The sequence below is a fragment of the Megalops cyprinoides genome, chromosome 10 (assembly GCF_013368585.1).
Source record: "Megalops cyprinoides isolate fMegCyp1 chromosome 10, fMegCyp1.pri, whole genome shotgun sequence".
NCBI lineage: Eukaryota > Metazoa > Chordata > Actinopteri > Elopiformes > Megalopidae > Megalops > Megalops cyprinoides.
Genome location: NC_050592.1, coordinates 25,106,818 through 25,121,645, shown reverse-complemented (window position 1 = coordinate 25,121,645; position 14,828 = coordinate 25,106,818). Strand labels below are relative to the sequence as shown.

The window sequence follows — 14,828 nt, the reverse complement described above, 5'->3', positions numbered from 1 at the left end:
TTTTAATATATTTTGCATTTCTGAGGGAGCCATCGAGAGTCGATACTCACACATTCCCATCTGAGTGGGGTGACGTACTCATGCTTTTGAGAATGAAAACTCTTATACACACACACACACACACGCATACGGGCACGCACATGCTCATGCCTGCATGCAGAATACTGTACATATACACTCATATATGTGCGCACACACATCAGCACCGAGATGAACCTTGTATTTGTCATGTGTCTAATGCATAATTCAGCCGCGGTCCTTTGTGTGGCTAAAGGGAAGGATTTTACATTTTACTCTATTAGTCATACCTGCATGCATCATTTACTGCTTTTAATTGCTGCATCATCAACTTTGGAAAATAGCTGACTTTACCAAGCTTTTCCCTCCCACCCACATCCTGCCCTGAGAGCAGGAATCATGGGAATTCAGCTCTGTCTTCCTTTCATCTCTTCTATCCCCTACACCCCCCCCATCGCCTTCAGCACACGCATATTCACACATATACATTCAAACAACGGGGAATATCATATTGGCACAAACATTTTTTTTGTCCCAGAATATACATTCAGAAATGTTTTCCCTGTACTTGCAGACTAATCAAAATCGCTAAGGCTAATGCCACAAAGTCTTTGAACGGAGAGTGCATCCCGTACTTTTTTTCCCCTTTCCCCGTATTCATCCCGACTTTGAAACTGCTAAGCGAGCATTAAGCTCTCCGCACGGTGACACCTTCTCGCGCCCGCACACGGAAGCACTGAAGCGAAGTGCGTGTCAATATGAATCCACCTGTGCGCTCGCCCGCGGCCAAGCGCTACCGCACACGCTGCACCTTCCTCCGGGGAGACACAGACAGCTCTTACTCACCATGCAAGGTGTCAGAAATCCAGTATAGCTTGTGTTTGTAATCCGGTTAACAACGTTTGAGATTCAATATGCCGCCAAACACGATTCCAGTTTTGCAAAAGCAAAGCAAAAAAAAAAAAAATTGTATCAGCTGTAAAAATCACTGCAACATTGATTGTCAGAATAATCTTTGTCAAGCTCCTGTGAGCTGCTAAGTTGTCAGGAAGGGAAGCACCAAAACTTCCAATTGGCATCGGTTCTACTGTAGCGCACTGTGGGACTTGGGTAGTGTATGAAATAGCCAGTGGCTGCTGGCAAGAAGTGTATCAGAGAATTGCAAGAGCCTTGCTTCCCATGAAGTGAAGGAGAACAAGTTTTTCCCCTCTCCATTGGTGCTGAAGTTACTTACTGTACTGTGCTGTGCTGTGCACTGGTTTAAGCTGGTTCTGGTTGTGATTGTCAGAGTCAACAGTGTATGTGGAAACGTGTTTTACAGTGCCATACCTTTGTACTATACTGTGTGTGTGTGTGTTTGCTCATGGCCTGTCAGAATTCAAGGATATAGATGTCTTCCAAACAATTAAACATGCGTGAAAAAAAGATCTCAAAAGGTTTTGACATATTGAAGAAGGATCTTCATGAAGTTCGTGTGGAATCAGGTATATGTTTTGTGTGCTTTGTAGATTTTGTGAGGGCACATTGTGTGTAGTGTATATGTAGTTGCATTGTATCTGAGCGTGCACTCAAAGTTCCAGCATTTTTTCCTTTTTTTGTTTTTTTTTTTGTTTACGTTTGATTATCAGAATGTCAGTGTGGAAAATGTATTGTTTATATTGTGCCCGGAGGCTGTACCAAACCATTGATGGTAAGGTCACCTGGGAAGAAACCGCTTTATGAGGGTGCATTGGGACGCTGCCAGCTCATGTACTCTGGTGATCCACTGTTCAGAACTGTCATGGAGGGTGGAGGACTCCAAACGAGAAAAAAGATCAGGCGGAATGTTAGGCTTTATGGTGAACTTCCTGTTGGGCCATAATGGAGAGAGGGAGCCAATGTGTGCGCGTGTGTGTGTGTGTGTGTGTGTGTGTGTGTGTGTGTGTGTGGGCTGGCATTTGACATCCACTCACTCTCCCAGCGGACTGCACAGTGCGCAGGGAAAATACTGTGACAGTGAGGCATTTTGAGATGAAGTTTTGTTTGTGGGATGAAAGAATCAGTAGCATTTTCTACATCTCACATCCTTGTTGTTTAATAGAGAGATTCACCAAAACCCACTTTTTTCAGGGGATCTACGAACAGTGTAGTGTGTCAGGTTCAAAAAGAGGGTGGGGCCAGTGTGAAATCACCGCAGGGGAGGGCTACGCGGTGGGTGTGGAAGAGGGCGGAGCACGTGCTGGGGAGCAGGCGGGTCGAGAGTGAAGCTGACAGCAGACAGACACAAGAGAGAGGGACCTGATTATGGAAATTGAAGCGCTAGAGATGACCCACCCTGAGATAATGAAGTTCCTGCCCCCCCGTCTCACATTACCGGCCGCGCAGAGCGGAATTGTGGGATAGGTGAGGGGGTTTTTAATCTGAATATTAAGATGGTTGATTTGGGAGGGTAAACACAGATCTGCAGAAACAGCTTTTGAGAGACACGAGAGGGAGATTGATATGCAGAGCACATTCAGAGACAAACCTCTGGACTCTGATAAACGAATACACTTGCGCACATGGAAACGTGACCACACGCGCATACACACACACACAAATACACACATACACATACTGACTCTCACTGACTCTCACAAACACATCATCATTCATGGAGAGAATTTCATGTCAAAAGAACTGGTTTTCAAAAAAATCACGATTTGTACTCATAAATCATACTTGCTCCGAAAAGAAATATTAGCACCAGTAAGTAACAAATTGTACCCGTAAAATACTAGTCTGGAATTGTAAAATGGACACAGATCTAGGGTGCTTGGATGTCATAGCGTCACGCCTGACTGCGTAAGAGCACATTTCTTCATCAGTTAAAATGATTTCATAATTTCTGATTACATTTCTTGTTGGCACAGAAGTGGCCTAGATGATTAGGTCTTTCTAATCCCGTCATGACACAACCCAGGACCTGAACTGGCTTTGGCAAGACACTATTTCCTCTTGTCTTCTGTGTGAAAATGAGCAGGGTTTTTTTTTTTTCGTCATTTCTGTTTGGTCAAATCAGATTGATATGCTCCGAAATTGTTTAGAGTTCCTTTGTCTGTGTCAGTATTACCATTTTAATTTTGGAAATTTATGGTTGACAAACTGTGCTCCTATTTATCCAGGCTTGACCAAATTAAAATCCAATAACCCTGCATCTGTCTGTGTCACATGGGTAGAATTTACAATTTACAAATACAAGTATTTATTTTAGGACTGTAAATTAAGATTTACACACACAAACAAGCATACACGCAAGATGTACTCACATACTTAAAATGAGACATGCCCAAACAGACACACACACACACACGCCTACCCCCAAACGGACTCACTCAAGTACTCTCACATGCCCGCACCGATAACACACAGAGACTTGCTCAAGTACACATGCACACGCATGGATAAATACTCGAATGCTCATAAGAACACGCTGTTTTACTCTGATGCGTGCACTGTAGCTCTCTCTCTCTCACACACATACACACACACACACACACACACGCACACGGCTCTCTCTCTCTCTGTCAGACAGCTGGCGTGCCACTGTGTGATTATGGGAGCTGGTGTCTGCTCTGCTTAAGAGCGCAGTGGAGTGGTATGCAGGGCCTGGCGCCCCGCGCGCATTAGCAGTCCGCGGGAGTGCGGAGGAAATGGCCTCACCGCCGCTCCGCCTAATCTGGGCCGCTAAGAGCCACAATGCGCTGCCACCTTAAATACAGATAGAGACGTGAAGGCCCCGTGGCCGCCTCGCTTTAAATTACACTGTGAAAGAGCCGCTTTAACACATAATGACAGCTCAAAGCAAACCTTATCTTTAGCATTTCAATTAGCCCCCTGATCATATATCACCTCCGTGCTCCGGAGCGCCGATACTGCACTGCAGGGGGATCTCTCTCCGGCGCGTGCACACGCTCGAACAAACCGCATGCATGCAAACACACAGACACACGCACGCACGTACGCACGCACACACACACACACATGCACGCACACAGCCGCATGGCCCCGAAGACTGAACTGGGGTTGTGCCTTGTGCTGGAATATCTCATTTGTTTGTTACTGTGTGTCCATTCGGTGATTGCAATGAGGCCATGCTGCAGTGGCTCAGTGCTGAACCCTGGGGCTTGGGTTCGCGGGCTGCCACTTCCGGGGCAGAGCAGCACCATGAGGAGGCCCCTCTCACCTCGGAGCGGAGGGCGTATTTTAACAAACACAAGAAGCTGATGTTGCAGGTGATTGTTGGCTATTGTCATGGCAACTGTGGCTGGTGTGAGCAGTTTGGGTCCCTGTAAAAGGCTGTGTCTCAGACTGATGGATTTCTGACACACAAACAGTTACATAGAACCCAATCCTAATATTGTATAACACAGCCACATAAAGTGTTACACAATTTCAGGATCACAAGTGTGAATACCATCTGCATATTCCATCTAACACCCGTGCAGTCACTCTCACAAAGCGTGCACACACACGCACTCACACACACATGCATACTCTCTTTTCACCTCTGTGGGGGTGAGGACTGTAAGGTTCACACTATTGCAGATACCACAGGGCTGAATCAGGGTCCTAACGAGCTTAATTAGCTGATTATTAGATTCCCAGAGCGAAGAGGTGCACACAGCAGAGCCATGCCGTATGAGGACGGAGCTCGTTAAGAAACGAGGGGAGGACAGAGCTCGTTAAGAAACGGGAGAGGACAGCGCTCGTTAAAGACTGGGGGACGGGACAGAGCTCGTTAAGAGGAGATCTGGGATTTTCCTGTGTGTACATGCATGCGTGAGCGCTGGAGAGACCAATAGCTGCAGCGGTTTTATTAGGTCGCTCGGAGGCCAGGCAGTCGTGGTAACTAAATATGGACGCAGCCGATTCCAGCATGGCACATCACACTCCGACTACTTCCAGAATGATTGGCAGGATTCCAGCTCAGGCACGTTGTCTGTGTGCTCTCCTGTCCCCGAAGGCCTGCGAGTTGAACAGCTTTTTCCCTTCCTGTCTGAGGTCATCAAAAAGAGCGGTATTGTCACGCAGGCTGATCGTGACGCCCGCCGTAGCAGAGACTCAGCGCGCCATTAAACCGCACACTTCCTACACTGCTCTTTTTCTTTGCCTGTGCCTCGTCACATGACCAGTGTGACATAGGTCAAATGCACATGCCGCTAATATCGTCACTATTGCTCTGTCTTGTATTCACTCAGCCGTTCATTCAGCCATTATTTATGATTATTTATTATTGCTTAGGATTTCCCAGGTTGATTTGCTAGGGTGACTGGCTTTACTTACATTTTACCTACCTATTTTATCTACTGGACACCACAGTATCAAGACCGGTGTGGTATCTATGTTTTTAACCTCTCTCGGCAAGATAGACATAAAAGTTATTAATCAAGAAAAAAAATTAGTCTGGTTTAGTACCCTGCAACAGCACTGCTGCAAGATTTGAACCAGCAAACCTGTGATTGTGTTTCACAGCACTTCAAATAAAAAAGCATTTAGAAGCATAAGTTGGACCGTAGAGACCAAGGCTGCTTTGCAGGTCTGGCTGTGAGGAAGAATAATAGTCACACCTGTCAGAGATACTTGTGCTTTTGTGTGTGTCCTACCACTGCGCCTGCATTTGCATGTGCATGTCTGTATGTGTGAGTGTGTCTGCATCCAGGCGAGTATATGTACGCCTGTGTGAGTGTGGCACGAATGTGTGTTAGGAGGAGGTGTCTTAGTTTTGTCCGCGATCAGGTATCGGTGCCGTCTTGGGACGGGAGAAGGAAACCACTTGGTTTCATCCTGCGTGGCTATATTTCACATCACAGGGCCCAGGCTGTGAGGGCTGTCAGGGGACAGTTCAGATGCTCGTGTGAAGATCGTTCGTTTAGGTGTCAAAGGGAATGAGTGTGAGGTCAGAGGTGAGGGGTCAAACATCCATCACTCTCCCCTCTTCTGTGTCCCAGCCGTTTCTTCCCTTCGAAATGACTTCAGGATGTTTAGAGCCCTTTTCCTATGTCTTATTTGCCTCCAGCTTTCCAGGAGCTTTTCAGATTCAGAGTTGGCTTTGCTTTATTTGGGTCCATGATGCCATTTTTCATGTCTTTCATGCTGACGTTCTTACTACCTTTATTGTGACAATTTATATTATCTTCTATTGCACACTACGAAAGGAGCAGCAACACCGCAGGCATGGTACTGTGACATATGTATGACAGCTCAGCTCACCATAAGTTAAATGTTAGACTCCCTCAGATTCCGTTAGCCATCCCTTATTTTAGCTATTGCTTATTTTAACTAACTAACCAGCCAGCTAGCTATGTATTTGGGTGTCAGGTTCATGTTAGCTATCAACATTACTTTGTTGTAATAACGACTATTGTTTAAAAGAAGTGGCTTGGCCCGCCCACTGTAAAAGGAACCACTCGTGTGATATTTCTTACATACCACACGACCTCTGTGTCAAGGGCCGACATACTGTAGGATACATACACACACACATATATATATATATATAGTAGACAACAGTGATCATGCTTGAATAAAAAGACACAAGACATTTGAAGAAGAGGGTGCCATGTTCATACAACAGCACAACATAGCTATGAACAGCATGGAACACCATGTTGAAACATGGAAGTATGCACATATATGACTAATTATTAAGTATGCAGAGGGATGCAAAGAAGGCAAGGATCCTGGCAGAGCCACGCATGTATTAAAATTCTGTTTGCGCTGTGATGTTATAGAGGATGTATTAAAATGTTGTTTGATTATGTTGTGATTTCATAGAGGGAAGCCAAATGTATTAAGTGCAGTGTGATTGTGTTGCGATGTCACAGATTGTAGTAAAAAGCGGCGAGATTGGGTTCTGATGTCCTATAGGATGGCGCTCCCTGCAGTGTCTCTGTGTGTAGTTCATTACCCCCCGGAGAGGGTCTCTCTCTCTGCATTGGTATTCCGGAGCCGGTCTGGCCCTGAACAGGGGACAGGGAGGGACCCCCCGCTGACCTCCGCTCACGGGGAGAGGAGGGGGAAATAAAACGCTCTAATGGCGTAGTGATTATTGCCTGGGCAGGTCACGACCCCCCCGCCACCCGCCCACCGCACGTGCGTTTCAATCGGCGCTCTCTCACTGATCCAGCGCTGCGGTGTGCCTCTGTATGTGTGAGCATGCATGTGTGCAAAGATCCAGCTGTATCAATTGATAATATGCAAAACTGTAACCTGTGTAAGTCTCTCTGGGTAAGAGCATTGGCTAAGTGACAGTAATGTAAATGTGAATGTAAATGTGTGTGTGAGCCATGCCGCATATGCAGACAGGCTCTGTCAGTCTCTCTCACGCATATATGAATACACAGACACACACATATGCAGCTGCTCACAAATAATGTTTCTGTGTGTATTAGTGTTTGAGGTGTCACGTGCACGTGTGTGCACTTGTGTGTGAGAGACCATATGGCATGTTTAAAAAAGTGAAACTGCAAGCATGTATGTGCGTGTCTGTGCGCGCGTGTTGTGCATTTTGTGTATGTATGTGTGCGTGCGTGTTGTGTGTGTGTGTCAGTCTATCTGTGTCTGTTGTGCATGTATGTGTGTGTGTGTGTGTGTGAGTGAGAGAGAGAGAGAGCATGTGTGCTTGTGTGCATGTGTGTGTGTGTGTGTATATGTGTATTTTGAGTGTGTATGTGCGCATATATATGCGTGTGTGTGCACGTGCTTGTGTTTGTGTTTGTGTGTGTGTGTGTGTGTGTGTGTGTGTGTGAGAGAGAGAGAAAGAAAGAGTGTGTGCGTGTGTGTATATGTGTATTTGAGTGTGTGTATGTGCATATGTGTATGTGTGTGTGTGCACGTGTGCGCGTGTGTGTATGTGCATGTGTATGTGTGCACATGCTTGTGTTTGTGTGTGCATGCGTGCGAGCGCGCGCACGTGTGTGTGTATGCATTGTGTGTGTGTGCATTTGCCTGCGTGCAGAGAGACGGCTGAGCAGCAGCAGGAGAGCATCTCCCTTCGTTAGCGCCGGTGCTCGTCTCTCCCCTCTCTCCTGAAGGAGAGAGCGGGGGCAGCGCTCGGCTCCCGCCGCCACGCTCCGCTCCCTCTCAAAGGCAGGCCGCCGCACGCTCCCCTAAACTGTTCCGAGATCTGTGACGGGGGCTTTGAACAGGTCTCCTCTGATCAGGGCTGAGCGCGCCCCCTCGTCTCGCCCTCTCTGAGGCGCGCTCAAACGGAGGGGAGGTGTGCGGAGAAGAAAGGGGAGCGCGATAAACGCCTGACAGGAGATCACGGGAAGGAGGGAAAGGTTGCCAGGGAACCGCAGGGGTGCGCGAGAGGGGTTGAGCTCACAATGACAACCTGTATCTAGAGAGTTTTTGAATTCCCTATGGTTGTAACGAAGTTAACTGTTTTTATTAGCCTGCAGGAGCTAGCCCCCCCCACTTCCCCATGCTAATGATTAGGTCCTTCCCTTCCCAGTGAGAGCTCAGAGAAACATTGCTTTGAGGAGAGCCTTACTGTATATTTTCATTTCCCAGACGGGATCACGCCTTTTTTCCATATTACTGTGTTTAGTATGAGAAAGGGAGGTGTGACAGTGTTTGTGGCAAATGGATTATTTACATGATGAAAAGACTGTGAGTGCTTGTGTGCATTTGTGCTGTTGCTCGCTTCTGCATGTTTGCATATGGATCTTGTTCTAAAAAACAGGTTTGTCCTGATGGCACCATGCTTAAGGAGCTGCCTCTGTGAACGGCCAGAAGGTTGCAGGTTCAAAACCAGAGTCTGTGTTCCTTCTTTACATACGCTGGGCTTCTGTAGAAAGCTGAATACATTGGCGATGTCTCAGATAAAGGCAGTGTTTTCTGGACCCTGAATGGGTCATTCTGTCTTGGTTGTTGAGCTTGAGCGTGTGAGGGAATGTAGTTACCTGCGGATGGTCTTCCCTTCGGGCCCGCACAGAGGGAACAGGGTATGCGGTTTTCTGATCTTGACAGGGGGTGGTGGGGGGGGGGTGTCTTGAATGCACAGTTGAGGTGCGGGGGTGGCTTTCTTCTTTGATCCTCTCCTACCCCCCTCTGTAGAGATTATGGAGGGAGCCATGTGAGGCACATCCTCTGTTCCCATCTCCTCCCACTGCTTCAGCTGCTCCCATCTCCTCCCACCGGTGTGGCTGTTTCCATTCCCTCCCACCACTGTGGCTGTTCCCATAACCTCCCAACTGCCTCAGCTGTTCCCATGTCCTCCCCCAGAACTGTTCCATCTCCCCCCTTAGCACCAGCTGTTGCTCTCATCTGCTTCCACTATCTGTTATTTCCAGTAATATTTCCAGTAACAATGGAGTTTCTTTTAAAGAGTTTGGAATCAACATTCTGAAGCAAAAATGTTTCTCAAGGCTACACACTTCCTGTTTCTCAAGGCTACACATGTGGATCTACAGGCAAACCTTCTCATTGCTCTTATTGGCCAAGAAGTGAAGGCCTTCTGCACATTAAAGTGACCTTTGTTTTTGCCATTATGTGTGCTGTGCATAAATGTGCTTGCCTTCTACAATATAAAAATGCATAGCAAATCAAAAATGTTCTTTGCATCTCTGAAAAGACAACTCTACAAAGAAAACTGCATTCAACTGCAATATATATTGATGACAATAATAATAATAATAATAATAATAATAATGATAATGAATATTTATTTTCCTTCCATTTAATGGCAAAACGCAATACAACAGTACGTATATGTACCCACAACACAAGTGAATGCTTTTTAATCCTGTTCTTGGGTATATGAAAGCAACCTCTCAGAAGAACTACCTCAGATTTGCTGCACTGGGCAGTGTTCATTACTGTTGAGCATGTCTGAAGGATCTAAGACGCCTCAAAAGTCCAAGATATGTTGCTGACCTTTCGAGAACATTTCAGTGATTCATCTCCACTGAAGATTTTTGCCAGCCACTACACCCAAGTATATGGACTGCTTAAATACCTGTATTTGTTGTCCTTTGGGTCAGTTCATCTCAAATCACAGAGATATGACACAGTAAGAGTGGATGAAAGAAAGCCAATCAAATGCTGAGAAGTGATAGATGTGAGGGAATTAGGATTTTTAAAATGCCCTCTCCCCTTAATGCGACCCTATTTTGAGTACCCTATTTTAAAAGTACACAATCAGGATCACTGCAACAACCTCTGCATTCAGCCAGCAACACTGAAACAACATGAATGCAGTCTTCCAATGTGCTCGCATGCAACCAATGGCTATTGAGTGTGACACAACGCACTGCGGTGGAGTAGGTGCTTGTTGGAGGATGGGCACTTCTCCGCTGACGTCATCAAAGCAACTTAAAAATGCCTAGTGAGAGTTGAAGGGCACTTAGGAGCAGTGAGATGAGGAGACCCTCGGCCAGCTTACCCACTCCTATCCCCTGCTGAACGAAGCAGGTTTGTTCCGTTGCCCTCGTCAGGTGGTGCAGGGTTTTGCTGTTGTTTTTTTATAATAGGTACACTACCTATGGACTTTATAACCCATCAGCACCTGTAGGAAAGGAAGTGTGTTGTATTTAGACTTGTTTGCCTGTTACTTGAGTGTAGCACAATGGTAAGGAGCAGGACTCATATCCAAAAGGTTGCCAATTTGATTCCCTGCTGGGGCACTGCTGTTGTACCTCTGGGAAGGTACTTAACACAGCATTGCCTCAGAAATATCCAGCTGTATAAATGTATAACATGTAAAAAATTGTAAGATCCTATCACATGAAGAAATGTTGTCTTTTTATTGTATGTGTAGGAGGTACCTAATAAATAGCAACATCTGGTACCAAAACTGAAGTCTTTTCTGCATTTCCTCAATGCTACATGTGTTTTCCCCTGCACCAATCAGAAGTAAAAGGTGTGTCTCTTTGCTCCGCCCTCAGGTCCAGCGCTCCCGGAACAAGCAGCTGCAGGAGATGTTCCCCAGCGGCTTCGGGATCCACCACGCCGGGATGCTGCGCTCGGACCGCAACCTGATGGAGAACCTCTTCTCCCGGGGTTACCTGAAGGTCCTGGTGTGCACCGCCACGCTGGCCTGGGGGGTCAACCTGCCCGCCCACGCCGTCATCATCAAGGTGAGATTCTGTACTGTATTTATCAGTACGTCATGTAATTAGTGCAGTACTTCAGTTTTATGCTTACACATATGAATGCATGGTACCTGCATTTTTTTTTAATTGTTTTATTGTTTTATGTTTTGTGCTTCTGTTTTCCCATGTGGCTGACTGTTGGCAAAGCAGTTTACTTTTTGGATTAATAAAGTACTGTTTTATCTTATCTCTTATCTTACTGTATATGGCGTTTTGAAACCTGGTGTCACTTCAGAAAGGAGTTGGCAGTTTGGCCTCTAATGACGTTGCCATGTGTGTCCGTTAACAGGGCACGCAGATCTACGACGCCAAGCGGGGCACCCTGGTGGACCTGGGTATCCTGGACGTGATGCAGATTTTCGGGCGTGCCGGGCGCCCGCAGTTCGACAAGTACGGCGAGGGCACCATCATCACCACCCACGACAAGCTGAGCCACTACCTGACCCTGCTGACGCAGCAGAACCCCATCGAGAGCCAGTTCCTGGAGAGCCTGGCCGACAACCTCAACGCCGAGGTGCGGAAACTGCGCCGTTAAAAACACTGCTGTCCAACCACATGCGGTCACGATAAACTGCTGTCCAATCACATGCAGTCATGATAAACCGCTGTCCAATCACATGTGGTCATGAGACACTGCTGTCCAGTCATGTTCAGCAGTTGTCACTGCTGTCCAGTCATGTAAAACACACCCCACTCATGTAGGTTGCCTGTACACTGTCACCCAATCATGTGTACTCATATCACATTGCTGTCTGGTGATGTACCATCAGAATACACTGCAATCCAATTAGAACCAGTCCTACCAAACTTTTCTTCCGACAGGCTGTTACCGGCTGTCCACAGGGATCTGAAGGTGGTGTATACTCATAAAGTAAACCATATGAATAGGACAGGTGTTGCATAATTGAAAATTTGCAAAAATGAGAGTGTGAGATTGATTTTTTGAACTCCTCATAGCTCTGTTTGATTTCACATAGGTTATAGCATGGGTTATAGTGGATATATAGACGCTTGTAGAAAATTGTATTTTTTCTTGCTGTATTTTTTCTTTTTCGTCACAAGATGGCAGCAGCATCATGTGGACCTAACAGTAAGAATGGAATTATGAGGGAGATAAACCTCCACTAGATGTTGCCAAAATCCTAGAAATGAGTCGGGCTCAGAAAAGCCGCTCCCAGAGAGCTTTGAGATGGTTACATCTTAAACACAAACAGGCCTTTTGTGGTTTCGCTCTGGTTTCTATTTTAAGATGCAGTGGAAGAGTCTGCCTTTTGACTTCAAAGTTGTGTTTTTTTAATATTCATTTGTATGCACTGGTGTGAATCACTGCTTGCCAGCATTGCACTGCTTTGCTTTAATAGAGAATAATATGGTCAATTTTAAATAGTTTATAATGTAAATAATAACAGGCTGCTGGTTGAGTGTGTGTGTGTGTGTGTGTGTGTGTGTGTGTGTGTGTGTTAAGGCTGTTACTATAGTAGGATCCTCAGTTAGGGTGAGCAGTGGAGATATTAGAGATGGACATCACGTCCTCAGCGCTGGTCTCTCACCGATCTCAGAGAAAGAGGGGGGAGATGAGAAAAGAGATGGGGAGAAGGAAAAAGAAGACCGGGGGGGAGAGGGAGGGAAGGAGAATGAGAGAGGGTGAGGGCGAGCAGGAGCACGGGTGGGGGAGGGGAAGAGAGAGGGATCGGGAGAGATGAAAAGAGACTGATGTAAGAAACAGACAGACTGTAGGTATTTGTATTGTGTGTTTGCAGATTATACCCAAACGGGTGGCGATTCCATTCAGCGTCTCTGCTGTAATGTGAACAGACAGCTGTCCATCCTCACATCGATTCATATATGCTGCGCACCGCCGTAGCCTAGAGGGAAATGTAAACAGTCAGTCAGGTCCCTTCCACATGGAAATCGAAGGTGCGGACTAAATGACTAAAAGAGCAGGTGTTCACATCACACTCACAGCTAGATGGCAGCTTTTTTTGTGGCTGTACGGCAAAACACTGCGGACATTTAGAAGCATCATTACAACGCCGTCACTTCCACTGTCACAGATAGACTTAAAGACTGAAGGAGGTGGGAAGGAAAAGAACGGGAAGCGAGGATTACAGAATCAACATCTTTGTGAAAAAAAACCCGAGGATGGAACAGCACATGAGGCAAAAATGGAAGCCTCAGGATGTGCCATAAGGCCAAACACTAGGGGGTAATCATCTCCAGGCACAACGCGGACATCCAAGCACAGACCAGTTGCACAGCTTTCATCCCCCTTGCAGCCTCTGTGGGGAGGACAAAAGTGAGGCGCGGTTGCACCTCGCAGCCAGAGGGGGCAGTGTGTACCAGCAGGAGACGTCCCCGCTTCATTTCCCCTCTGGCTAAAGAGAAGGGATGTGGGAGAATGTGCTCGGGAAAAGACGGAGGGATCCCAAACCTGAGTAAACATGGAAGCTCGAAGATTTTATTTTGTTTGTGTTACGCGCTCGCTCGCCAAAAAAGGACCCCCCCCCCACATCTCCCCCCACCCTCGCCCCATGCGTCCTCATCCACCTCAAACAAGCTTCCGAAAGGAAAGCTCGCTCTCCTTTTTGGCTGAGAACCTTTGGTAGCCAGCCCCCTGGCGCTTTCTCGTTCTGCAACAGCCACTTGTGGTCGCAAAGTTTCGCTGCGAATCTTGGCCCTTTCCTGTTTGCTCGATGCTTTCTGGTTAATTCATGTGGAATATGAATTGGCTCGCCTTCCGCAGCGTCGGACAGTGTACCGACGTCGCTTCCTGGCCAAAAATATAAATAACATAATGCGGTGTTTTCATATAAAATGCCATACAAACATTTACGCAGTCTTGTTCTGTATGGACACTGTGTCTTGTTTGTCATTTCCTAAATGCTGACACAGTAGTTAAACAGTGGTTAACACAGTACTAAATCCTTTTAGTATTCTTGTTATGATTTCATGTTATGTTAGCAGTGTACCTGCGCTGATGCTGTAGGTAGTGGTGTTAATCAGTGGCATGCTCGCCCACTCCAGCTGTATTCATTCTGTACTTTTCAAAAGGAAATTTAAACGAGCCTTTGAGAAATCAGAACCAAAGGCCTCGTATTAACAGCCAGCTAAGAGGCCAGTTTAATTGCTACAGCATGGGGCCCGTGCGTTACCTGTTTCTCCGCAGAATCTAGAGGTGTCGTTTCGTGTTCAGCTGACGATCGGCAGCTGAGGAAACGGCCACGTGGGTCCCGGCAGCGAGGCGTCGCGCGTCGACTTTCGCGGCGAAAAGAATGGCGCGGGATTGGTCCCGGCCCGAGGCGCACGTGATGTTTTCGTTTCGCCGTTTCGCCCCCGCCTTCTGTTTTTACCCGTGCGTTTTCTGTTTTGTATTGGTTTTTTTTTTTGTCTTCCGTTACATCCAGCGCATTTTTGCGTTTTTTAATGTATGCCGGCGCCCCGCCTCGGTCTTTATTGGCAGGAAGTCGTCGTTTCCGCTGCCATGACCTCTCTTAAATATGTGCATATTTTCCAGCCGGGCAGAGGCGTACATAAAGACGCTTCCAGCGCGGTCATACCTATCCTTAATGGATGGATCTGAAGGAAAATATCGTCCTGGACGTCTTCCGTGCATTAATAAAACATTAACCCTTTCCGCTGTCCATACTTAGAATTGAGCTGGTGGGGGGATGGTTCACAGTGTACGCAGTGTTT

The 14,828-nt window shown here is 46.7% G+C and overlaps 1 protein-coding gene across 1 annotated transcript in view; it reads left to right on the top strand.

Annotated features, from left to right (window-relative positions):
• The window catches only part of ascc3 (activating signal cointegrator 1 complex subunit 3), a 195,927-nt gene that overhangs the window by 124,142 nt on the left and 56,957 nt on the right, over positions 1–14,828 (top strand). Inside the window, exons 15-16 of the mRNA XM_036538487.1 lie at positions 10,929–11,120; positions 11,425–11,649. Coding sequence (XP_036394380.1) covers positions 10,929–11,120; positions 11,425–11,649 — 417 coding nt within the window. The remainder of the gene's footprint in view (positions 1–10,928; positions 11,121–11,424; positions 11,650–14,828) is intronic.